The 27,434-nt window shown below is 46.0% G+C and overlaps 1 protein-coding gene across 1 annotated transcript in view; it reads left to right on the top strand.

The window, feature by feature from the left end:
* zswim7 (zinc finger, SWIM-type containing 7) overlaps window positions 1-26,177 on the top strand; it is a 68,376-nt gene extending 42,199 nt beyond the window's left edge. The window contains exons 4-6 of the mRNA XM_068008587.1: window positions 8,742-8,844; window positions 21,233-21,337; window positions 24,794-26,177. Coding sequence (XP_067864688.1) covers window positions 8,742-8,844; window positions 21,233-21,337; window positions 24,794-24,922 — 337 coding nt within the window. The 3' untranslated portion in view covers window positions 24,923-26,177. The remainder of the gene's footprint in view (window positions 1-8,741; window positions 8,845-21,232; window positions 21,338-24,793) is intronic.
* The last annotated feature ends 1,257 nt before the right edge of the window (window positions 26,178-27,434 follow it).

Genomic DNA, 27,434 nt, shown 5'->3' with positions numbered 1-27,434 from the left:
GAAAAAATTTCTCCTCAGCTCCTCTCTAATCCTTCTGCCAATTATTTTAAATCTATGCCCCCTGGTTATTGACCCCTCTGCTAAGGGAAATAGGTCCTCCCTATCCACTCTATCTCGGCCCCTCATAATTTTATACACCTCAATTAGATCTACCCTCAGCCTCCTTTGTTCCACGGTTTTATGAAAGGGAAATCATGCTTGACAAATTTATTAGAGTTTTTTGAGGATGTAACTAGCAGGGTAGATAAAGGGAAACCAGTGGATGTAGGATATTTGGATTTTCAAAAGGCATTCGATAAAGTGCCACATAAAAGGTTGTTACACAAGATAAGGGCTCATGGGGTTGGGGGTAATATATTAGCATGGATAGAGGATTGGTTAATGGACAGAAAACAGAGTAGGGATAAACGGGTCATTCTCAGGTTGTCAGGCTGTAACTAGTGGGGTGCCACAAGGATCAGTGCTCGGGCTTCAGCTATTTACAATCTATATTAATGACTTAGATGAAGGGATCGAGTGTAATGTATCCAAGTTTGCTGACTATACAAAGCTAGGTGGGAAAGTAAGCTGTGAGGAGGTCACATAGAGTCTGCAAAGGGATATAGACAGGTTAAATGAGTGGGCAAGAAGGTGGCAGATGGAGTATAATGTGGGGAAATGTGAGGTTATTCACTTTGGTAGGAAGAATAGAAAAACAGAATATTTTTTAAATGGTGAGAAACTATTAAATGTTGGTGTCCAGAGAGACCTGGGTGTCCTCGTACAAGAAACACAAAACATTAGCATGCAGGTACAGTAAGCAATTAGGAAGGCAAATGGCATGTTGTCCTTTATTGCAAGGGGGTTTGAGTACAAGAGTAAGAAAGTCTTGCTGCAATTGTACAGGGCTTTGGTGAGACCTCACTTGGGATACTGCGTACAGTTTTGGTCTCCTTATCTAAGGAAGGATATACTTGCCTTAGAGGCGGTGCAACGGAGGTTCACTAGATTAATTCCTAGGATGAGAGGATTGTCCTATGAGGAGAGATTGAGTAGAATGGGCCTATACTCTCTGGAGTTCAGAAGAATGAGAGGTGATCTCATTGAAACATAAGATTATGAGGGGGCTTGACAGAGTAGATGGTGAGAGATTGTTTCCCCTGGCTGGTGGGTCATGAACTAGAGGGCATAGTCTCAGGATAAGGGGTCGGCCAGTTAAGACTGAGATGAGGAGGAATTTCTTCACTCAGAGCATTGTGAATCTTTGGAATTCTCTACCCCAGAGGGCTGTAGATGCTGAGTCATTGAGTATATTCAAGGCTGAGATAGATAGATTCTTGGAATCAAGGGATACGGGGATCGGGCAGGAAAGTGGAGTTGAGGTTGAAGATCAGCCATGATCTGACTGAATGGCGGAGCAGGCTCGAGGGGCCGTGTGGCCTCCTCCTGCTCCTATTTCTTATGTTCTTATTAAAGAAAACAATCCCAGCCTATCCCATCTTTTCTCATAGCTAAAATTCTCCCGCCCTGGCAACATCCTCGTAAATCACCTCTGTACCCTCTCCAGTGCAATTAGTGGACATTCACTTCAACGTCCCTCTCTTCCTCTACACCTTTCAGTATCCTCCCATTTATTGTCTATTCCCTTGCCTTGTTTGCCCTCCCCAAATGCATTACCTCACACTTCTCCGGATTGAATTCCATTTGCCACTTTTCTGCCCACCTGACCAGTCCATTGATATCTTCCTGCAGTCCACAGCTTTCCTCCTCACTATCAACCACACGGCCAATTTTTGTTTCATCTGCCAACTTCTTAATCATGCCCCCTACATTTAATTCTAAATCATTGGTATATACCACAAAAAGCAAAGGACCGAGTACTGAGCCCTGCAAAACCCCACTGGAAACAGCCTTCCAGTCACAAAAATGCCTGTCAACCATTAACCTTTGCTTCCTGCTACTAAGCCAATTTTGGATCCAACTTGTCACTTTCCCTTGGATCCCATGGGCTTTTACTAGATCCTCTGGTTCTCGACTCTTCCGCCAATGGGAACAGTTTCTCTTTATTTACTCTGTCTAAACCCTTCATGATTTTGAACACTTCTATCAAATCTCCTCTCAACCTTCTCTGCTTTAAGGAAAACAACCCCAGCTTCTCCAGTCTCTCCACATAACTGAAGTCTCTCATCCCTGGAACCATTCTAGTAAATCTTTTCTGCACCCTCTCTAAGGCCTTCACATCCTTCCAAAAGTGCGGTGCCCAGAATTGGACACAATACTCCAGCTGTGGTCGAACCAGTGTTTTATAAAGGTTCAACATAACTGCCTTGCTTTTGTACGCTATGCTTCTGTTTATAAAGCCCAGGATCATGTATGTTTTTTTAACTGCTTTCTCAACCTGTCCTGCCACCCTCAAAGATTTGTGCACATATACCCCCAGATCTCTCTGTCCCTGCACCCCCTTTAGAATTGTACCCCTTAGTTTATATTGCCAAAATGTATCACTTCGCACTTCTCTGCATTAAATTTCATCTGCCATATGTCCACCCATTCCACCAGCCTGTCTGTGTCCTCTTGAAGTCTATCACTATCCTCCTCACTGTTCGTTACACTTCCAAGTTTTGGGTCATCTGCAAATTTTGAAATTGTGCCCTGTCATTAATATATATCAAAAAAAGCAGTGGTTTAAGTACCGACCCCTGGGGAACACCACTGTACACCTCCCTCCAGTCCGAAAAACAACCCTTCACTACTCTCTGTTTCCTGTCACTTAGCCAATTTCGTATCCATGCTGCCACTGCCCCTTTTATTCCGTGGGCTTCAATTTTATTGACGAGTCTATTATGTGGCACTTTATCAAGCACCTTTTGAAAGTCCATATACACAATAACAACCGCATTGCCCTCATCGACCCTCTCTGTTACCTCATCAAAAAACTCAATCAAGTTAGTTAAACATGATATACCTTTAACAAATCCGTGCTGGCTTTCCTTTATTAATCCACGCTTGTCCAAGTGACTATTAATTTTGTCCTGGATTATCGTCATTTAAAATGAGGACAGATTCGTGCTGTAAATCAGCCTTATGGAATCTGATTTTTCAGAGGTTGTTGAATATTTAGCAATGGAATTCCTCCTCTTTTGGAACTTGGTGAGATTATTGCTGAAACTGCCCAGTCTGACCAATAACATGACTAGACCATAAGACCATAAGAGATAGGAGCAGGAGTAGGCCATTCGGCCCCTCGAGCCTGCTCCGCCATTTAATGAGATCATGGCTGATCTGATTTTTACCTCAACTTCACTTTCCTGCCCTTTCCCCATATCCTTTGACTCCCTTGCTGATCAAAAATTTGTCTAACTCAGCCTTGAATGTATTCAATGACTCAGCCTCCACAGCTTTTTGGGGTAAAGAATTCCAAAGATTCACGACCCTCTGGGAGAAGAAATTCCTCCTCATTTCCGTCTTAAACGGTCGACCCCTTATTCTGAGACTATGCCCCCTAGTTTTAGATTCCCCCATGAGGGGTAATATCCTCTCAGAATCTACCCTATCGAGTCCCCTCAGAATCTTGTGTTTCAATAAGATCTCCTCTCATTCTTCTGAACTCCAATGAGTATAGACCCAACCTGTTCAATCTTTCCTCATAAGACAACCCTTCCATACCCGGAATCAACCTAGTGAACCTTCTCTGAACTGCCTCCAATGCAAGTATGTCCTTCCTTAAATAAGGGCACCAGAACTGTACGCAGTACTCCAGGTGTGGTCTCAACAGTACCCTGTACAGTTGTAGCATGACTTCCCTGCTTTTACACTCCATCCCCCTAGAAATAAAGGCCAATATTCCGTTTACCTTCCGGATTACCTGCTGCACCTGTATGTTGACTTTTTGTGTTTCATGTCCAAGGACACCCAGATCCCTCTGTACCGCAGCATTTTGTAGTATTTCTCCATTCAAATAATATTTTGCTTTTTTATTTTTGCTCCCAAAGTGGATGACTTCACATTTTCCCACATTATATTCCATCTGCCAAATTTTTGCCCATTCGCTTAACCTGTCAATATCCCTTTGCAGATACTTTGTGTCCTCATCACAACTTGCTTTTCCACCTATCTTTGTATCATCAGCAAATTTTGCCACAAGACACTCTGTTCCTTCATCCAAGTCATTGATATATATTGTAAATAGTTGAGGCCGCAGCACTGATCCCTGCGGCACCTCACTAGTTACAGATTGACAATTTGAAAATGACCCTTTTATCCCGACTCTTTGTTTTCTGTTAGTTAGCCAATCCTCTATCCATGCCACTATATTACCCCCAACACCATGAGCTCTTATCTTGTGCAGTAATCTTTTATGTGGCACCTTATCAAATGCCTTTTGGAAATCCAAATATACTGCATCCATTGGTTCCCCTTTATCCACCCTGCCCGTTACTTCCTCAAAGAACTCTAATAAATTTGTCAGACACGATTTCCCTTCATAAAACCATGTTGACTCTCCTTGTTTGTATTATGAGTCTCCAAATGTCCTGCTACTACTTCCTTAATAATGGATTCTAGCATTTTCCCAATGACAGATGTTAGGCTAACTGGTCTATAGTTACCTGCTTTCTGTCTCACTCCCTTCTTGAATAGGGGTGTTACGTTTGCGGTTTTCCAATCCGCTGGGACCTTTCCAGAATCTAGTGAATTCTGGAAGATTACAACCAATGCATCCACTATCTCTGTAGCCACTTCCTTTAAGACCCTCGGATGCAAGCCATCAGGTCCAGGGGACTTGTCAGCCTTTAGACCCATTAGTTTACCGAGTACTTTTTCTCTCGTGATAGTGATTGTTTTTAGTTCCTCCCTCCCCTTTGCCTCTTGATTTTCTACTATTATTGGTATGTTATTAGTGTGAAGACAGATACAAAATATCTGTTCAATTCCTCTGCCATTTCCTTGTTTTCCATTGTTATTTCCCCAGTTTCATCCTCTAAGGGACCAATGTTTACTTTAGCTACCCTCTTCCTTTTTATATACTTGTAGAAGCTTTTACTGTCAGTTTTTATGTTTCTTGCTAGTTTACTCTCAATTTATTTTCTCCCTCTATTATTCTTTTAGTCCTCCTTTGCTGGTTTTTAAAGTTTTCCCAATCTTCGGGCTTACCAGTAATCTTTGCCATGTTGTATGCTTTTTCTTTTAACCTGATACCATCCTTGACTTCCTTAGTTAGCCATGGTTGGTTCACCCTTTTTGTGGAGTCTTTCCTCCTCACAGGGATATATTTTTGTTGCGAGTCATAAAATATCTTTTTAAATGTTTGCCACTGCTTATCCACCATCATACCATCTAATCTGTTTACCCAGTCCACTTTAGCCAATTCCGCCCTCATTCCTTTATAATTGCCCTTATTTAAGTTTAATACAGTAGTTTCAGACCCAAGATCCTCGCGCTCAAACTGGATGTGAAATTCTATCATGTTATGATCACTGCTTCCCAAGGGATCCTTTACTTTGAGATCATTAATTAATCCTGTTACGTTACCCAGTGCCAGATCCAAAATGGCCTGTTCCCTGGTTGGTTCCCCGACGTATTGGTCTAAGAAACAGTCCCTAATACACTCTATGAACTCCTCCTCAGGGCTATTTTTGCCAATTTGATTTGTTCAATCTATGTGAAAGTTAAAATCGCCCATGATTATTGCATTACCTTTTTTACAAGCCCCCCTTATTTCCTGATTAATATTTTGCCCTACAGTGTAGCTACTGCTAGGACGCCTATATACTACTCCCACCAATGATTTATTTCCCTTGCTATTTCTTACCTCCACCCAAATTGATTCGACATCTTGATCTTCTGAGCCAAGATCATTTCTCACAATCATACCAATTTCATCCTTTATTAACAGAGCTACCCCACCACCTTTACCTTTTTTCCTTTCCTTCCGAAATGTTAAATAACCCTGAATATTTAGCTCCCAACCTTGGTCACCTTGCAACCACGTCTCTGTAATGGCCACGAGATCATACCCATTTGTTTCTATTTGTGCCGTCAATTCATCTATCTTATTACGAATGCTGCGCGCATTCAGATAACGAACCTTTAATTTTGTCTTTTTACCTTTCTTTCCTACCCCGGCCCCATTTGCTAGTGCACTCTCATGTTTCTACGCTCCATCCCTTCCTGACACACTCTGTTTATCATTACCCCCATCACTTTCCTGTACTACTTCTGTGTCTTTTCTCTATCAATCTAAAATTCGCCCCACCTGAGCCCTCCCCCCCTCTGTTTAGTTTAAAGCCTTCTCTACCGCCCTATTTATTCGGTTTGCCAGGACACTGGTCCCAGCATGGTTCAGGTGAAGCCCGTCCCAGCGGAACAGCTCTCTCTTTCCCCAGTACTAGTGCCAGTGCCCCATGAATCGAAACCCACTTCTCCCACACCAATCTTTGAGCCACGCATTCATCTCTCTGATCTGATTTACTCTGTGCCAATTTGCTCGTGGCTCAGGTAATAAACCAGAGATTATCATCTTTGTGGTTCTGCTTTTTAATTTAGTCCCTAGCTGTTCAAACTCCCTCAGCAGAACCTCTTTCTTAGTCCTACCTATGTCGTTGGTACCTACGTGGACCACGACAACTGGATCCTCCCCCTCCCACTCCCACTCCAAGTTTCTCTCCAGCCCTGAGGAGATGTCCTTAACCCTGGCACCAGGTAGACAACACAGCCTTCGGGACTCTCGCTCTTGGCTGCAGAGAACAGTGTCTATCCCTCTAACTATACTGTCGCCTACTACAACCACATTCCTTTTTACTCCCCCCACTTGAATGGCCCCCTGAACCACGGTGCTGTGGCCAGTTTGCTCGTCCTCTCTGCAGTCCCTGCACTCGTCCACAAGGGCTGCAAGAACCTCGAATCTATTGGACAAGTGGAAAGGCTGAGGCTCCTGCAGTGCTCCCTCCTGCCTCACTCGCAGTCACACCCTCCTGTCCCTGACCACGTGCCAATTCCATAGTATTTAATCTAAGGGGCGTGACTGCCTCCTGGATCAAAGTATCCAGGCAACTTTCTCCCTCCCTGATGCCTCGCAATGACTGTGCTGACCAGACTGACCCTATCCCTTGGTATGTGTAATGTACATTTCCTTGTAGAGCACTGTATTTGTTACACACTCGAGCTGCTGGACCCCCTGTATCTGAGTAATATTCATACATTGCTGTGTTGTACCTGTATCAGATATACAAAGTATCTATCTGAGCAGTACCTCAGTCACACATATCTTTATTGTACATCATCCCTATTAGATGTACCTGTACTATATGTCAGGTGTACCGGCACTGCCCGGCGTCCCTGTCAGGTATATGTCTGTTTCACAGTGAGCTGATGTGTTTTCCCTGTTGCATGTGTTTTACACATGTACATTTGATGGCCACTGGAGGGTGCCAATTACTTGTTTTGTCAATTTTTAAAATCTAAATTGATTTTTAAACTTGTTACTGAAATTCAAACCCCATCTGTCATATGATTCTGATTAGTTCAGTCGCACAGAAACGTGAAGAGTCAGTGTAGGGGCTGCATGTCTCTGTGTGAGGAGCATCTAGACCACCCTTGATGGTTTGACTTATAGGGAGAGGTTGGATAGACTGGGACTTTTTTCCCTGGAGAGTAGGAGGTTAAGGGGTGATCTTATAGAAGTCTATAAAATAATGAGGGGCATAGATAAGGTAGATAGTCAAAATCTTTTCCCAAAGGTAGGGGAGTCTATAACGAAGGGGCATAGATTTAAGGTGAGAGGGGAGAGATACAAAAGGGTCCAGAGGGGCAATTTTTTCACTCAAAGGGTGGTGAGTGTCTGGAACGAGCTGCCAGAGGCAGTAGTAGAGGCGGGTACAATTTTGTCTTTTAAAAAGCATTTGGACAGTTACATGGGTAAGATGGGTGTAGAGGGATATGGGCCAAGTGCAGGCAATTGGGACTAGCTCAGTGGTATAAACTGGGCGACATGGGCATGTTGGGCCGAAGGGCCTGTTTCCGTGTTGGAAACTTCTATGATTCTATGATTCTACCCCTTCAGCCTCTCTGCTCTTTAGATGTATCACAGGACCCAATGAAATGTTCTTGATCATTTTCGCCATTACTGATGCTAAGATCTAGAATACCCTCATTTATGTCTCATGCTCTCTGAATATTGGGATTATAAAGCACTAATGCCTCATCCATAGTATCAGTCAGAAACTTGGACTGTTCACTGAAGAATTTAGCCTGTCTCACCTTGTCCTGGTTCCCTGTGGTCATTGTGCTGCTTCCAGTTTGAACATTGGTGCTTTTCAAAGCTGTACATATTCCACAGCTTCACGATACAGATTAACCGAACCTCGAATTCCTCTTAATCTCAGTATAATTAACCAGTAAACTACTTGTACAGTGGCCTGATACGTCACATTACACCTACATCCTATATTACCTCAGGATTATACCAATATCCCTCACGCAGGCACTGTGTAGAGGATTACATCTGCTGTTCAGGTGACTGTACAATATCCGTTAATGAGGTGTCTTATGCACCTTTTTGACAGTTATTTTAAGAACATGCTTCTTTAAAAGTGGATGATACTTTTCCTAATGAAGTGAAGTATGTGATGTTTCAACTAAGAAGGTTAGATCTTAGAATCTGAATACTGTTGGGTAGAGAGTAGCTCCTGGATTGTGATCTGCTCGGTGTTAATATAAACGGCTCAGGCTTTACATTCTAGACATAAATACTGTTTCTTCTCCAGCCTGAAGTTTGTATTTGGCCCTGCTGCTGTGCATGCCTTGGAGCTGGTGGATCAGCAGTCAGTAACACTTGTCTACTCCCCCAGTGGAAGAACACTGTACCAGGTATAGTACTTTGGGTCTTAAATTCCTATCATTTAGAATTATTTAACTTTTGTAAGAATGACCATTCTGGCTCAGTAAGTCACCAGGCCATGTGTTTCCCCACTGAGCCACATAGACCAGGAAGATCCCAGCTTTGATCCATGATTTGTGCCGCACAGCTCCCAGTAGGGGAGACACTGATCCCCCCCCATGCCTGTGTGGACATTGGTGAAGTCAGGATTGGGCTCGTCTGTGATGCTCCACACAGTTGAGTAGCCTATTTAACACCCACCATGGGGAAGAAAAAGAATCTGTGCCAGGCCAAGAGAACATTTTCTCTACCCTTGTGACTGTGTCTGCTAATATCAAAAATCTTACAGCTGCTGCACTTTGTGTCAACTTTTTCCATTATAAGTTCCTGCGTCAACATTTATAACGGAAACTGCCAATGTAAACTTGTCACGCTGGAATGATACCCTCCTGTCAGTGGGTGGCACTGCCTGATCTTCACACATTGTGTGATGCCACAAGAGAAGGACTATTTTCTTTACAAAATGTTGAACAAAGTTTGAGTAAGTTTTTTTTTCTCTATACAATGGGGGAGTGCATTAAATAAAAAGTATAGTCCTTTAAGCATTTCGAGGTCAGGAACAGCACGGGTTATATGAAAATCAAAGCTTCCGCTACACTTCTCCATGATTCCTGCCTCAGAAGACCAGCTTTATTTCATCCGAGTGACGGTTCTGTTCTCATACCATATGCTGTATGAAACAAAACACGATCCAATTCATGTTGGTGTTGAAAATGGGTTTTTCATTCTCTGGACTCGGACAACTGGAAATTGGCATAAAGCTAAAGATCTCCCCGCACCCCCCCATTCTCCCTGTTTCTCCGCCCCCCCCCCATTCTCCGCCCCCCCCCCATTCTCCCTGTTTCTCCGCCCCCCCCCATTCTCCGCCCCCCCCCCATTCTCCGCCCCCCCCCCATTCTCCCTGTTTCTCCGCCCCCCCCCCATTCTCTGCCGCCCCCCCATTCTCTGCCCCCCCCCCCATTCTCTGCCCCCCCCCCCATTCTCTGCCCCCCCCCCCATTCTCTGCCCCCCCCCCCATTCTCTGCCCCCCCCCATTCTCTGCCCCCCCCCCATTCTCTGCCCCCCCCCCATTCTCTGCCCCCCCCCCATTCTCTGCCCCCCCCCATTCTCCGCCCCCCCCCCATTCTCCGCCCCCCCCCCATTCTCCGCCCCCCCCCATTCTCCGCCCCCCCCCCATTCTCCGCCCCCCCCCATTCTCCGCCCCCCCCCCCATTCTCCGCCCCCCCCCCCATTCTCCGCCCCCCCCCCATTCTCCGCCCCCCCCCCATTCTCCCCGTTTCCCCAGGCTTTTATTATTTTAATTAAAATTTCCATTTCTCAATAGGGACAACTTGTAGAACAAAGTTAAAGGAATGTGTAAAAATCATAACAAATGTAGGTTATAACTTGCTGCATCACCCAACCCTAAGGTGGGGTTGGAGATCTCTTTAAACCCCCCCCCCCCCCTCCCCCGTATCGTAAACCAGTTTATAATGGGCAAGTTTACAATTTTATTACAAGTAGTGATAGAGGGAATGATCCCTTGTGGCGACTGATTGGACACTCGTCCCCTCCCCCTCACACCGACATTGCTCTCCGGCTGACTCTTTCTCTCCTTTGTTTTCCCTCTTTGTGTTTGTGGTGAGATGCCTGGTGGGTGGGGAATGGGAGGGACAGACCCTTGTCTTACTGTCCTGTAGAACCGCACCATCTAATCAGACTGTATGTAAGTAACTGGTGACTCACTGCCAGGACTGAAAATAGGCAGCTTGATTGAAGGATAACCTCAGGGGTCAAGGCCAGTTCCCCAGCACAGACAGGGTCTGTTTACAATTCAGGCTCACCTCTTCGGCGTGACAGTCAGTGCCTTTTGACCATGCCAATATCAACCTTCGGGCACTCGTGCAAACTGCAGTAACCACTGTGCTGGGAGTTGAGGGGCAGCATTTTTTCTAATGTGCTTCTCTTATTGCTCAGTCCTGTTCAGAACTGTACTATTTGCTTTTGTGAATTTGGTGACTTACCTCATCTCTGGGTTCTGCAACATGCTGTAGATTTCCTCCCCTGCTGATTTCCTTCTCCTTTTAGCAACTCGCTGTTGTTCCTTCTGCCCTTGACATACCGTTAATTTCACTCCATGCTATGTTCCCCACTCCCACCCCAGATTTAATGAGATGCCGTTGTTTCCCCTCTCCCATTCCAGAGTACAGCGACACCCTATCCTTTCCCCCCTCTCCCTAGGGTATAATGAGATCCTCTTGTTCCCAGCTGGAGTGTTGTGTCCAATTCTGGGCACCGCATTTAGGATGGATGTGAAGGCCTTAGAGAGGGTGCAGAGGAGATTTACTAGAATGGTGCCAGGGATGAGGGACTTCAGTTATGTAGACAGACTGGAGAAGCTGGGAATGTTCAACTTTGAACAGAGAAGGTTAAGGGGAGATTTGTTAGAGGTGTTCAAAATCATGAACGGTTTTGATAGAGTAAATAAGGAGCAACTGTTTCCAGTGGTAGGAGGGTCGGTAACCAGAGGACACAGATTTAAGGAGATCGGCAAAAGAGCCAGAGGCGACACGAGGAAACATTTTTTTTTACGCAGCGAGTTGTTATGATCTGGAATGCACTGCCTGAAAGGGCAGTGGAAGCAAATTCAATAGTAACTTTCAAAAGGGAATTGGATAAATATTTGAAAAGGAAAAATTTGCAGGAGTTAGGGGAAAGAGCAGGGGAGTGGGACTAATTGGATAGCTCTTTCAAAGAGCTGGCACAGGCACAATGGGCCGAATGGCCTCCTTCTATCCTGATAGATTCTATGATTCTAATTTTCCCTGTTAGTAGCATTGTGAGAAATCCACTGCCATAATTAATTGAATTGGCTCAATCTGTAATTTCCCAGTTCTAAAACATCCTAGAATTTGCAAACTTCAAACGTTTGACAGTTGACTCATCTAATGAATTAGCTTTGTGGTCTGATTTTGTATTTATAGCACTTTGCACATTTGCAAACCAAAAGGGCACTCACAGTCTGTTCTGACTGTTACACACTGAACCTGTGCTATTTAAACTCGACACAGGTCATGTTACATTTTGATGAAGCTCATTAATTGCAATTATTGTTAATTTATGTATAATGTGTTAGTGAACTGAAGTCAGTCATTGGCATTTTCTATATGTGGTGTCTGTGAGTGTCTGGTGCCGAGTTCAGTCCAATGTTCTCAGCCCAAACGCTGTCCCTTGAGTTGCTGACTATAGATATTCTGAATGATTACCACGGTGGAGTGATCCAGGGATCACAGCAGCTTTTACTGAAATTAAGCAAAATTTGTGGTTTATATATTTCTGTTGCCATTCATAGTATTCGCCCTCCAAATACTGCCCACTAGAGGTCATTGCAAAGCCCCCTCTGTGAGCCCCCCACCGCCTCCATCGCACTGACTCTACACCATATACCATGTCTACAATGTATGTCAGTAATAGAAACTCAGGATTAGTACTCAAAGTATAAAGGGGGAGATCAGAAGGATTTTTTTTCATGCAAATTATTATGGGATGCTTTATCGTAAGTGATTATTGAAGACAAAACAGGATATTTAAGAAGAAATTAGATAAACACCTGAAAAAGGAAATTAATAATGGTGCAGGGAATGAACAGTGAAATGGAATTAAGAGTACAAACCCATGGAGACCTGCGGTGGGAGCTAAACCTGACACAGGAACCTAATAGGACTAAAATATCTATCATTCTGTGAATTTCAATAAATACATTTTATTTTACTTCAGTAAATATAGTTCCCACCGGTCAAGGTTGTAGGAGGTTTGTGTTGCGTTGTGGAGAATATTTGAACATGAGCTGCAGCAGATGCTAAATATATCGTGGGCAGCCATGTGTACTCTTCAATGTTACAGCTGCACAGGGTGTGACAGCTTTGAGTACGGAAATTGTTTCTGTACAAGGGTGTGTAACCTTTCTGTTAAATGGACTAAAAAAAATACAAGTTAGGTTGCTTTTAGTACAGCACAGAAAGAGGCCATTCAGCCCATTGTGCCTGTGTCGGCTCTTTGAAAGAGCTATCCAATTAGTCCCAACCCCCTGCTCTTTCCCCATTGCCCTGTAAATTTTGATGTACTGGTAATAAAAAAAGAGTCTTCCTCAATATAAGATGAACATTATCGTTTCTTCAACTCGCCGTCTGTTAGTTCAGTTGATATTCACACTGATTTAGCTGAGTGCTACTTGGCAGATATAAGGTTGAGGCCTACTCTCTACACTGTTGTAAATACTTACCTCTAAGATGCTGCATCTACTTTCCAGCCAAAAACAGTGATAGATAAAGTAGGGCAAGACATCATCTGCAGACATGGAGTCAGCATCCATATGCATGCTAACAAAACCCAGCTCGACCTTTCTACTGATCTCGACCCCTCTACCAATCTCGACCCCTCTACTACCTCTGTTGCCAGACTGCTTGCCGACAAGAGAGCAGCGATAGTGATAGGGAATTCTATAGTTAGGGGAGCAGACAGGCGTTTCTGCGGCCGCAGATGTGGTTCCAGGATGGTATGTTGCCTCCCTGGTGCCAGGGTCAAGGATGTCACTGAGCAGCTGCAGAACATTCTGGGGGGGAGGGTGAACAGCCAGAGGTCGTGGTCCATATCAGTACCAACGACATAGGTAGAAAGAGGGATGAGGTCCTGCAGGCAGATTTTAAAGAGTTAGGAAAGAGATTAAGAAGCAGGACCTCAAAGATAGTAATCTCCAGATTACTCTCAGTGCCACGCGCTGGTGAGTACAGAAATAGGAGGATAGAGCAGATGAATGCGTGGCTGGAGAGATGGTGCAGGAGGGAGGGCTTTAGATTCCTGGGGCATTGGGACCAGTTCTGGGGAAGGTGGGACTTGTACATGCTGGATGGATTGCACCTCAACAGAGCCGGGACCAATGTCCACGCGGGGAGGTTCGCTCGTGCTGTGGGGGGTGGGGGGGTTTAAACTAATTTGGCAGGGGGATGGGCACCAGGATGTATCATTGGAAAGGAGAAACAAGGGGCACAAAGGATTGGGAGATAGCACTGGAGCAAGTAATAGTATGGTATTAGGTGGGACCAGACTAAGAGAGAGTACAAGAAAGTCTAAGAATGGTTTGCCGTGCATATGTGTAAACACACACAGCGCGGTAAACAGGTTGGTGAGCTGCAGGCGCAGTTAGCTATATGAGAATATGATGTGACGATAACAGAGACCTGGCTCAAAAAAGGGCAGGATTGGGTACTAAATATTCCCGAATACAAGGTGTGGGTGTTCAGGAAAGGTAGGGAAGGAAAGAAAGGAGAGGGGGGTGGCAGTATTGATTAAGGGGAATATTGCAGTACTGGAGAGAGAGGATGTCCTGGAGGGGTCAAGGACAGAATCTCTTTGGTTAAAATTAAGAAACAATAGAGATGCCATTACACTACTGGGTGTATTCTATAGGCCACCAACTAGTGGGAAGGATATAGAGGAGCAAATTTGTAGGGAAATTGCAGAGAGGTGCAAAAGCCATAGAGTGGTGATAACTGGGGACTTCAACTACCCTAATATAGACCGGGATAGTAATAATATAAGGGGCAAAGAAGGGGGAGGAATTTTTGAAATGTGTTCAGGATAACTTTCTTAACCAGTATGTTTCCGGCCCAATGAAGAAGGAGGCATTGCTGGACTTGGTTCTGGGGAGTGAGGCGGGCCAAGTGGAGCAAATGTCCGTGGGGGAGCATTAAGGGAGCAGCGATCATAATATCATAAGGTTTAGAATAGCAATGGAAAAGGACACGGACCACTCTAAAATAAAAATACTCAATTGGAGGAGGGCCAATGGGATGAGAACTGATCTGGCCCGGGTAAATTGGAATCAAAGATTGGCAGGCAAAACTGTAATCGAACAGTGGGCAGCCTTTGAAGAGGAGATGGTTCGGGTACAGTCTCGGCACATTCCCACGAGGGAGAAAGGGCAACTAAAGCCAGAGCTCCCTGGATGACAAAAGAGATAGAGAGTAAGATGAAATGGAAAAAAATGGCGTATGACAGATGTCAGGTTGATAACACAAGTGAGAACGAGGCTGAATATAGAAAGTTCAGAGTGGAAGTGAAAATAGAAATAAGAGGGACAAAGAGAGAGTTTGAGAATAGACTGGCGGCCAACATAACAGGGAATCCAAAAGTCTTCTATAGGCTTGTAAACAGAAACGGGTAGTAAGAGGAAGGGTGGGGCCGATCAGGGACAAAAAAGGAGATCTACTCATGGAGGCAGAGGGCATGGCTGAGGTACTAAATGAGGACTTTGCATCTGTCTTTATCAAGGAAGAAGATGCTGCCAGAGTCTCAGTAAAGGAAGATATAGTTGAGATACTGGATGGGCTAAAAATTTATGAAGAGGCTAGCTATACTTAAAGTAGATAAATCACCCGGTCCAGATGGGATGCATCCTAGATTGCTGAGGGAAGTAAGGGTGGAAATTGCGGAGGTACTGGCCATAATCTTCCAAACATCCTTAGATACTGGGGGTGGTGCCAGAGGACTGGAGAATTGCAAATGTTACATCCTTGTTCAAAAAAGGATAAACCCAGCAACTGCAGGCCAGTCAGTTTAACCTCGGTGGTGGGGAAACTTTTAGAAACGATAATCTGGAACAGAATTCAAGTCCAGTGTGGATTGATTAGGGAAAGCCAGCACTGTCTCCCGCCCCGCCACCCCCCCCTCGTCTGTCTCCCGCCCCGCCCTCCCTCGTCCATCTGCTGCCCCCCCCCCCCCTCGTCTGTCTGCCGCCCCGTCCCCCCCCTCGTCTGTCTGCCGCCCCGCCCCCCCTCGTCTGTCTGTCTGCCGCCCCCCCCCCCTCGTCTGTCTGCCGCCCCGCTGCCCCCCCTCGTCTGTCTGCCGCCCCGCCGCCCCCCCCTCGTCTGTCTGCCGCCCCCCCTCGTCTGTCTGCCGCCCCCCCCTCGTCTGTCTGCCGCCCCCCCTCGTCTGTCTGCCGCCCCCCCTCGTCTGTCTGCCGCCCTGCCGCCCCACCCCACCCCCGTCTGTCTGCCGCCCCCCATCGTCTGTCTCGACAGGGACAATGGTGGAAGTCAACAGCTGCTGGTGTGAGGACAAATCTGTGATCAGGCCTGGTACTGGAACAATTCACGGTTTTGATGTTTTAAATTCAAGTGTCAATTGGGACTAGCACTCTGTGATACCAACACAAGCCTCTGGTGATCCTTGAAAATATTTTGATTAAATACTTAAGAGTCACACCAGAACTTTAAAACTAGAGGATGAATGTTCTGATTGAGCAGTCCTGGTGCAGAGCCTGGTCCACTGAGAGAGCAAACAGCCTGTGATTCTCCAACTATTTAAATTCATGGACCAAAAATTGGGGATTGTGCATTTGTAATTTCCTGATGTGCAATCCTGCTCGGCAAAGCTCCCCACCAGCAGCACTCAATTGGAAAATTTATCCTGTAGTAATCCAGCTATCTGCTCCAAAAGGCTGGACACCCCTGCTTTACACTGTCCCATCAAACACTCCCAGGGCAGGTACAGCACGGGTTAGATATAGAGTAAAGCTCCCTCTACACTGTCCCATCAAACACTCCCAGGGCAGGTACAGCACGGGTTAGATACAGAGTAAAGCTCCCTCTACACTGTCCCTCAAACACTCCCAGGGCAGGTACAGCACGGGTTAGATGCAGAGTAAAGCTCCCTCTACACTGTCCCATCAAACACTCCCAGGGCAGGTACAGCACGGGTTTGATACAGAGTAAAGCTCCCTCTACACTATCCCATCAAACACTCCCAGGGCAGGTACAGCACGGGTTAGATACAGAGTAAAGCTCCCTCTACACTGTCCCATCAAACACTCCCAGGGCAGGTACAGCACGGGTTAGATACAGAGTAAAGCTCCCTCTACACTGTCCCATCAAACACTCCCAGGGCAGGTACAGGGTTAGATACAGAGTAAAGCTCCCTCTACACTGTCTGTATACACAGATTGTATATCCCCACACTGGATATGTGACTTAGTGTACAAGAGTAAAGAAGTAGATGTAATATATTTGGGTTTTCAAAAGGCCTTCGATAAGGTACCGCAATGTAGACTCATGACTAAGGTCAGAGCGTGTGGAGTCTGGACAGGTAGCAAAATGGATAGCAAGCTGGCTACAAAACAGGAAAGGTTAAGGCTACGTACTCAGACTGGCAAAAGGTGGAAGTGGTGTTCCCCAGGGATCGGTGCTCCCCAGGGATCGGTGCTGGGACCACTGTTGTTCACAATTTACATCAACGATTTGCATTCAGGAATCGGAAGTACAATTTCAAAATTTGTGGACGACACCAAATTGGGGGGTGTGGTTAATACAAAAGAAAAAATCATCAAAATGCAAGAAGACATCAATAAACGTGCAGAATGGGCGTGTAATTGACAAATGAATTTCAATATAGAAAGTGTGAGGTGATGCATTTTGGTCGGAAGAATAAGGAGGCCACACACTGCTTGGATAGTCAGAGTCTATACAAGGTAGGGTCTAAAGGGACCTCAGGGTACAGATACACAAATCACTGAAAGTAGTGATGCAGGTTAATAAGGCCATAAAAAAAAGCAAACCAAGCACTGGGGTTCATTTCTAGAGGGATAGAACTGAAAAGCAAAGAAGTTATGTTAAACTTGTATAGAACCTTGTTTAGACCACACTTGGAGTATTGTGCACAGTTCTGGTCTCCATATTATAGAAAGGATGTAGAGGCACTGGAGAGGGTGCAAAAAAGATTCACGAGGATGATACCAGAACTGAGAGGATATCGTTATCAGGAAAGACTGAACAGGCTGGGGCTGTTTCCTCTAGAAAAGAGAAGGCTGAGGGGTGACCTGATCGAGGTCTTTAAGATAATGAAAGGGTTTGATAGGGTCGATGTGGAGAAAATGTTTCCACTCATGGAGTCCAAAACTAGAGGTCAAAAATATAAAAGTCACTAATAATTCCAGTAGGGAATTAAGGAAAAACTTCTTTACTCAGAGAGTGGTTAGAATGTGGAACTCACTATCACAGGGTGTAAATGAGGCAAATAGCAGAGATGCAATAAAGGGAACCTTGATAAATACATGAGGGAGAAAGGAATAGAAGGATATCCTGAGAGGGTGAGATGAAGTAGGGAGGGAGGAGGCTCATGTGGAGCATAAACACCAGCATAGACCAGTTGGGTTAATGGCCTGTTTCTGAGCTGTAGTTTCGATGTATGTCCCCATACAGGGTATGTGACTTATTGTAAGGCTGTATATTTTTTGTTATGGGATGTGGGCGTCGCTGGCGAGGCCGGCATTTATTGCCCATCCCTAATTGCCCCTTGAGAAGGTGGTGGTGAGCCGCCTTCTTGAACCACTGCAGTCCGTGTGGTGAAGGTTCTCCCACAGTGCTGTTAGGAAGGGAGTTCCAGGATTTTGATCCAGCGACGATGAAGGAACGGCAATATATTTCCAAGTCGGGATGGTGTGTGACTTGGAGGGGAACGTGCAGGTGGTGTTGTTCCCATGTACCTGCTGCTCTTGTCCTTCTAGGTGGTAGAGGTCGCGGGTTTGGGAGGTGCTGTCGAAGAAGCCTTGGCGAGTTGCTGCAGTGCATCCTGTGGATGGTACACACTGCAGCCACTGTGCGCCGGTGGTGAAGGGAGTGAATGTTTAGGGTGGTGGATGGGGTGCCAATCAAGCGGGCTGCTTTGTCCTGGATGGTGTCGAGCTTCTTGAGTGTTGTTGGAGCTGCACTCATCCCGGCAAGTGGAGAGTATTCCATCACACTCCTGACTTGAGCCTTGTAGATGGTGGAAAGGCTTTGGGGAGTCAGGTGGTGAGTCACTCGGCACAGAATACTCAGCCTCTGACCTGCTCTTGTAGCCACAGTATTTATGTGGCTGGTCTAGTTACGTTTCTGGTCAATGGTGACCTCCAGGATGTTGATGGTGGGGGATTCGGCGATGGTAATGCCGTTGAATGTCAAAGGGAGGTGGTTAGACTCTCTCTTGTTGGAGATGGTCATTGCCTGGCACTTGTCTGGAGCGAATGTTACTTGCCACTTATCAGCCCAAGCCTGGATGTTGTCCAGGTCTTGCTGCATGCGGGCTCGGACTGCTTCATTATCTGAGGAGTTGTGAATGGAACTGAACACTGTGCAATCATCAGCGAACATCCCCATTTCTGGCCTTATGATGGAGGGAAGGTCATTGACGAAGCAGCTGAAGATGGTTGGGCCTAGGACACTGCCCTGAGGAACTCCTGCAGCAATGTCCTGGGGCTGAGATGATTGGCCTCCAACAACCACTACCGTCTTCCTTTGTGCTAGGTATGACTCCAGCCAAAGGAGAGTTTTCCCCCTGATTCTCATTGACTTCAATTTTACTAGGGCTCCTTGGTGCCACACTCGGTCAAATGCTGCCTTGATGTCAAGGGCAGTTACTCTCACCTCACCTCTGGAATTCAGCTCTTTTGTCCATGTTTGGACCAAGGCTGTAATGAGGTCTGGAGCCGAGTGGTCCTGGCGGAACCCAAACTGAGCATCGGTGAGCAGGTTATTGGTGAGTAAGTGCCGCTTGATAGCACTGTCGACGACACCTTCCATCACTTTGCTGATGATTGAGAGTAGACTGATGGGGCGGTAATTGGCCGGATTGGATTTGTCCTGCTTTTTGTGGACAGGACATATCTGGGCAATTTTCCACATTGTTTGGTAGATGCCAGTGTTGTAGCTGTACTGGAACAGTTTGGCTAGAGATGCAGCTAGTTCTGGAGCACAAGTCTTCAGCACTACAGCTGGGATGTTGTCGGGGCCCATAGCCTTTGCTGTATCCAGTGCACTCAGCCGTTTCTTGATATCACGTGAAGTGAATCAGAGTGCAATATATCCATATACTGGATATGTGACTTATTGTACAGGCTGTAATTGTTTACCGGCCACCAACATCTGTTGGAATGCTCTCTGGATTATCACCCTTCTTTTTGCCTCTTATTGGTTTCAGAACTCCACGTTATAGAAGTTTATATGGAGGCAACGCATTGTTATCACCATGCTGCCAGACTCAGCCTGGCCGTGCTCCTGAGTGGAGATGTTTAATTGCCTGCGACTGATTATTAATATAGTACTGAATAGTGGGAGGGGTGTGTGGTGATTTGCACGGCCGGCGTGAGGGGTGTGTGGTGATTTGCACGGCCGGCGTGAGGGGTGTGTGGTGATTTGCACGGCCAGTGCAAGGGGTGTGTGTCGATTTGCACGGCCGGCGCGAGGGGTGTGTGGTGATTTGCACGGCCAGTGCAAGGGGTGTGTGGTGATTTGCACGGCCAGTGCAAGGGGTGTGTGGTGATTTGCACGGCCAGTGCGAGGGGTGTGTGGTGATTTGCACGGCCAGTGCAAGGGGTGTGTGGTGATTTGCACGGCCAGTGCGAGGGGTGTGTGGTGATTTGCACGGCCAGTGCAAGGGGTGTGTGGTGATTTGCACGGCCAGTGCAAGGGGTGTGTGGTGATTTGCACGGCCAGTGCGAGGGGTGTGTGGTGATTTGCACGGCCAGTGCAAGGGGTGTGTGGTGATTTGCACGGCCGGCGCGAGGGGTGTGTGGTAATTTGCACGGCCAGTGCGAGGGGTGTGTGGTGGTTTGCACGGCCTGTGTGAGGGGTGTGTGGTAATTTGCACGGCCGGCGCGAGGGGTGTGTGGTGATTTGCACGGCCAGTGCGAGGGGTGTGTGGTGATTTGCACGGCCAGTGCAAGGGGTGTGTGGTGATTTGCACGGCCAGTGCGAGGGGTGTGTGGTGATTTGCACGGCCAGTGCAAGGGGTGTGTGGTGATTTGCACGGCCAGTGCAAGGGGTGTGTGGTGATTTGCACGGCCAGTGCGAGGGGTGTGTGGTGATTTGCACGGCCAGTGCAAGGGGTGTGTGGTGATTTGCACGGCCGGCGCGAGGGGTGTGTGGTAATTTGCACGGCCAGTGCGAGGGGTGTGTGGTGGTTTGCACGGCCTGTGTGAGGGGTGTGTGGTAATTTGCACGGCCGGCGCGAGGGGTGTGTGGTGATTTGCACGGCCTGTGTGAGGGGTGTGTGGTAATTTGCACGGCCGGTGCGAGGGGTGTGTGGTGATTTGCACAACCAACAGAAGATTTTGATCACACCCAAAGTCAGAATGAAGGGTCCTTCTTTGAAGATAATCCTGTCCTTGACAGTCTGAGCTCAGTGTTATCCCAAATCCTCCATCCTCCCCAAAACATTCCAGTTTGAGACTTGAGTGTGGTATTTTAGGTTGTGCTTTTCTCGTGCTGTATTTTCTAATTTGAATGAATCATTTGTTTTTATCTGTAGGTTGTGGGAAGCTCTGGTCAGGTGTATCATTGCCTGACCTCCTGTCTCTACTGCTCATGCCCAGCCTTCATGTACTCTGTGTTACGAAGGAATGACAATATATTGGTAAGAACTTAAAATCAACCAGCAGACAGGGACTTTCCCTTCCAATTTTGTTCCTTTATCCGTTCTGTCCTTCTGGCAGCTTCATGGCTGCAGTTTAGTTCCAGGGGCAGCAGTGTCTCCAGTACCTCACCCCAGTGAGAACTTATCATAGAATGATACAGCACAGAAGGAGGCCATTCGGCCCATCGTGCCTGTGCCAGCTTTGACAGAGCTGTCCAATTAGTCCCATTCCCCTGCTCTTTCCCCATAGCTCTGCAAATTTTACCACTTCAAGTATTTATCCAATTCTCTTTTGAAAGTTACTATTGAATCTGATTCCACCGCCCTTTCAGGCAGTGCATTCCAGATCATTACAACTTGCTGCGTAAAAACATTTCTCCTCATCTCCCCTCTGGTTCTTTTGCCAGTTACCTTAAATCTGTGTCCTCTGGTTACCGACCCTTCTGCCACTGGAAACAATTTCTCCTTATTTACTCTATCAAAACCGTTCATGATTTTGAACACCTCTATCAAATCTCCCCTTAACCTTCTCTGTTCTAATCCCAGCTTCTCCAGTCTCTCCACATAACTGAAGTCTCTCATCCCTGGGACCATTCTAGTAAATCTCTTCTGCACCCTCTCTAAGGCCTTGACATCCTTCCTAATGTGTGCTGCCCAGAATTGGACACAATACTCCAGCTGGGGCCTAACCAGTGATTTATAAAGGCTTAGCATAACTTCCTTGCTTTTGTACACTCTGCCTCTATTTATAAAGCCCAGAATCCCATATACTTTTTTAACAGCCTTCTCAACTTGTCCTGCCACCGTTAAAGATTTGAGTACATACATCCCCAGGTCTCTCTGTTCCAATACCCCCTTTAAAATTGTACCGTTTAGTTTATATTGCCTCTCCTCATTCTCCCTACCAAAATGCATCACTTTTATTTTATTTATTCATTCTTGTGATGTGGGCGTCGCTGGCAAGGCCAGCATTTATTGCCCATCCCTAATTGCCCTTGAGAAGGTGGTGGTGAGCCGCCTTCTTGAACCGCTGCAGTCCATGTGGTGAAGGTTCTCCCATGGTGCCTTTAGATAGGGAGTTCCAGGATTTTGACCCAGCGACGATGAAGGAACGGCGATATATTTCCAAGACGGGATGGTGTGTGACTTGGAGGGGAACGTGCAGGTGGTGTTGTTCCCATGTGCCTGCTGCCCTTGTCCTTCTAGGTGGTAGAGGTCGCGGGTTTGGGAGGTGCTGTCGAAGAAGCCTTGGCGAGTTGCTGCAGTGCATCCTGTGGATGGTACACATTGCAGCCACAGTGCGCTGGTGGTGAAGGGAGTGAATGTTTAGGGTGGTGGATGGGGTGCCAATCAAGCGGGCTGCTTTGTCCTGGATGGTGTTGAGCTTCTTGAGTGTTGTTGGAGCTGCACTCATCCAGGCAAGTGGAGAGTATTCCATCACACTCCTGACTTGTGCCTTGTAGATGGTGGAAAGACTTTGGGGAGTCAGGAGGTGAGTCACTCGCCGCAGAATACCCAGCCTCTGACCTGCTCTTGTAGTCACAGTTCTCTGTGTTAAATTTCACCTGCTATGTGTCTGCTCATTTCACCAGTCTGTCTATGTCCTCCTGAAGTCTGTTACTATCCTCCTCACTGTTTACTACATTTCCGAGTTTCGTGTCATCTGCAAACTTTGAAATTATATCCTTTACACCCAAGTGTAGGTCATTAATATATATCAAAAAGAGCAGTGGTCTTAATACTGACCTCTGGGGGACTGCACTTTTGAGTTCCCTTTTATGTTACCTGCTAATCTATTCTCATACTCTCTTTTTGCCCCTTTTATTTCCTTTTTTAGATCTCCTCTGTACTTTCTGTATTCAGCCTGGTTCTCTACTGAATTATGAACTTGACATTTATCATAAGGCTCCTTTTTCTGTTTAATTTTAATCTCTAATCTCTATATCCTTAGTCATCCAGGGAGCTCTAGCTTTGAATGCCCTTCCTGTCCCCCTCGTGGGAATGTGTCTACTCTGTACCCGAACTATCGCCTCTTTGAAGGCCTCCCATTGCTCATTTACTGTTTTATCTGCCAATCTTTGATTCCAATCCACCTGGGCAAGATCCCTTTTTAACTCACTGAAATTAGTCCTCCTCCAGTTGAGTATTTTCACATTTGATTGTTCCTTTTCCTTTTCTATAACTATTCTAAACCTAATGATATTGTGATCACTGTTCCCCAAATGCTCCCCCACTGAAACATGCTCCACCTGCCCCACTTCATTCTCCAGAATTAGCTCCAGCATTGCTTCCTTCCCCATTAGGCTGGAAACACACTGTTCCAGAAAGTTCTCTTGAACACATTTTAGGAATTCCTCCCCCTCTTTGCCCTTTACACTGTTTCTGTCCCAGTCTATATTGGGATAATTGAAGTCCCCCATTGTCACTACTCTATTGTTCTTGCATCTTTCTGTAATTTACCTGCAAATTTGCTCCTCTATTTCCTTCCCACTATTTGGTGGCCTATACTATACACCCAGTAGCGTAATTGCTCCTCTATTGTTCCCTAATTCTAACCAAATAGATTCTGTCTTTGACCCCCTCAACTACATCATCTCTTGCCAGTGCTGTAACAGTTTCTTTGATCAATACTGCCACCCCACCTCCTTTTTACCTTCCCGATCGTTCCTGAATACCTTGTAGTCAGGAATATTAAGTACCCAATCCTCCCCTTCTTTGAGCCAGGTCTCTGTTACTGCCATTATATCACAGTCCCATGTGGCGACTTGAGTCTGCAGCTCACCAACCTTATTTACCATGTGTGCATTTGCTCCCTGTCTGATCCCTCCTATTTCTGAACTATTCTTTATTCTAATGCAGTTTGTCTCTCCCAGTTCTCTATGCACTTTATCCTCTCCTCTGTAATGCCTCATCCTGGTGTGTGTCCTCCCTCCCCTCACCACCCTCCCCCACCAGATTAGTTTAAACCCTCCCCCGGTAAATAAGTAATTCTCATAAATCAGGGTCAGGGTGTGATATTATGTATCATGACCACCTACTGCATCAGATGGGCAGCCTCCATATACTCCTAGTATTCAGTTGCTTCCTCAGACAAATCCTGCTGATTCTTTAAGCGTAACTGATAGCTTCTAAAACTTTGCAAACTACACCATATTGCCTCTATCCTCTTTACATGAACATTGCATAAAATGCTCTCGAACATCCCTCTCCTCTCAGTATTGGGATAACTGCCCTGTAATTCCCTCATCTATGAACTTTTTTAAAACATCAGTATTCCAGATTAATTCATTTTGCTGCTGGTGACACTTCATTGCCCAGTTTAAACACTGAATGTTATGCTTTTGAGAAAATTGTTCTGGAAAATTAAGGAAACGAAAGTTCTCAATGATCAAATCAGCAACAATTTCCCTGAAGTCTTTCCCTCTGCTCCTGATTTCCCTGTTCTGCATTTTGCAGTGTAAGCATATACTTGCTGTGTATCTGTGCCAAGCCATGGGAGTGTACCGTCATCTGACAGTCTCGGACCAGCAACTCACCAGCCTGCTGCTGGCAAGGGATGAGGGCCCTGGAACTGCACCACGTTAATGGACAGCCTTGTGTTTCGCTGAGACACAAAACAAAAATGTGAATGATATCTGGGCCCACGGACTGACCCTCGGGCTCCCATCTCGTCCAGTTAACACAGCTTGGGGCCACTGCATGGAGACAACTAACGGTAGACAGTGTGATCCAGGCAACTGTTCTGTTGAAAAGATAAAACTTAGATCCTTACTGTTCCTCAAGCAATAGAAACAGAAATGTCAAATAGAATGAGGCATCAGTGCCCTCAGCACCCTTAAATGGAAATAGCCACATCATATCCAAACAATCTGCCTTCTGTGTAACCCAGAGCTGCCAGAGTCAAGTGTTACTGAAGCAAACATGGCCGTCCACAGTTTTTGGTACGTTGCTTGTAGACTATACATAATTCAGGCTGATACTCCAATGCAGTACTGAGGGAGTGCTGCATTGTCAGATGAAACATTAAAACGAGGCCCTGTCTACCTGCTTAGGTGGACGTAAAAGAGCAGGGGCCTATTCTCGGTATCCTGACCAACAATATTCACTCAACGGACACCACTGAAAACAGATTAATTGCTCATTTGTTCATTTGCCATTTGTTGGACTTTGCCTGCAAACATTGGCTACTGTGATTACCTACAGTTCAAAAGTAATTCATTGGCTGCACAGCGATTTGGGACATTCTGAGACTGTGATGTGGTGCTACAAAATACAGCTCCTTTATTTCTCACTGCATCATTTTGTGTGTATTTTGGCAAGTTTCTTTTATAATTATCTATTACACGCATGTAATTAAAGCTTTGTTTTCAATGTTTCTGTTGTGCACTCAGCCATCAGACTACAGTACAAGTCAGGACAGGCAGAAGATACCCTGTTGTCCATTACCCTGCCCTAACCCTCCATCACTGTGCAGGATGGATGCAGTGTGATTGAGTCAATCAGCTGTGAGCTGACAACACCCTGTTCTGGTTAAATTTTAAAAAGTTTCCTGCTTGTGATACTTGCTCTTCCAGGCTGCGATGAGTCATAAAGGTAACACTTAGTATTGATATTACCTCTTAATTAAATTAAACCGTTTTAACAATAATGGAGAGAGAATGGATTATAGGCATCGTAGAACACACAGGTCCCACCACTCATCGTGACATTGCGTGTGTAACATAGTCAGCCTGACACCTAGCTAGTCCCTACAACAAACTCCCCAGGGCATGAGCTGACATCACCGCATCCCAACTCCCAGATTGTGGAGTTGTTTTGAATAAATGTCTTTATTCAGAAACATTCATTTGTGTGAATTTTATTGATGAATTGGTTAAATAAAATTGTGCGGACTGCTGCCAACTGAAAGGTAGCAGCATGTAAAGTGTGTCATTGTGGCTTTTCTAAGTGAAGGGGTCAGTTTCTGGCCATCTTCTTGATTCCTCTGAAGCCAGTTCAGGTCAGTGAGCTATTATCCATGATCTCCATCTGTGACCATTCCTCGTGTGTGACTGGACAGTGAGTGATGGCAGCCCATTGCCAGTGGTGGCATCACAGCTCGTCCTGTCCTTACCCAGGGTCAGTGGAGGCACTGAATAATGATTAAAAACAGGGACTCTGGCTGATGCTCCCTGTCCCAGTCCAACTGCTACTTGCCTGAGAGCAGCTAAACTTTGCTCAGACCAGTCTTTGAACCTGGGATCTTCCTGAGCGTGTGGCTCAGTGATTTCTTGCACAATACTTGAAGGGGAAATATTTACAGGGCTATTGGGAAAGGACAGGGGAGTGAGACTAATTCGATAGCTCTGTCAAAGAGCTGGCACACGGATGATGGGCCAAATGGCCTCCTGCGCTGTATTATTCTATGATTCTATAAACTTGTTGCACCGTCAGGGACACAGGATAACTGCTATCGAAAGTTTTTGGTCACTGAAATTAAATGATCTATAAGTAAGGTTACTCTGAGTGGAATCCAGACTTTTTAATAAAGCAGCTTTGCTGAATAGGAATGTTGGGAGATTTTCAAACCACTTGGATTGAGTTTAAAAGCAAAATACTGCAGATGCTGGAAATCTGAAATAAAAACAGAAAATGCTGGAAATACTCAGCGAGTCTGGCAGCGTCTGTGGAGAAAGAAACAGAGTTAATGTTTCAGGTCGATGGCCTTTGTTTGACGAGAGGTCTTCGACCTGAAACGTTAACTGTTTCTTTCTCCACAGATGCTGCCTGACTCGCTGAATATTTCCAGCATTTTCTGGATTGAGAGTTTATTTTGTAATAAAAAAGCAAAATACTGCGGATGCTGGAATTCTGGAATTAAAATCTGACAGTTTTAATGTTCTGGCCGAGGTTGGGATGAACTTAAGTTTGGCAGCAGGGCAAAATAAAACTGCAGGGGGTCCGGGAACTGCATTAACTGCGGGGGGGGGCGGGAACTGCATTAACTGCGGGGGGGGGGTGGGAACTGCTTTAACTGCAGGGGGTCCGGGAACTGCATTAACTGCGGGGGGGGCGGGAACTGCATTAACTGCGGGGGGGGGAACTGCATTAACTGCGG

Source organism: Heptranchias perlo, chromosome 28, assembly GCF_035084215.1.
Source record: "Heptranchias perlo isolate sHepPer1 chromosome 28, sHepPer1.hap1, whole genome shotgun sequence".
In the NCBI taxonomy this organism is placed as follows: domain Eukaryota; kingdom Metazoa; phylum Chordata; class Chondrichthyes; order Hexanchiformes; family Hexanchidae; genus Heptranchias; species Heptranchias perlo.
This window is presented reverse-complemented; position numbering and strand designations above follow the sequence as displayed.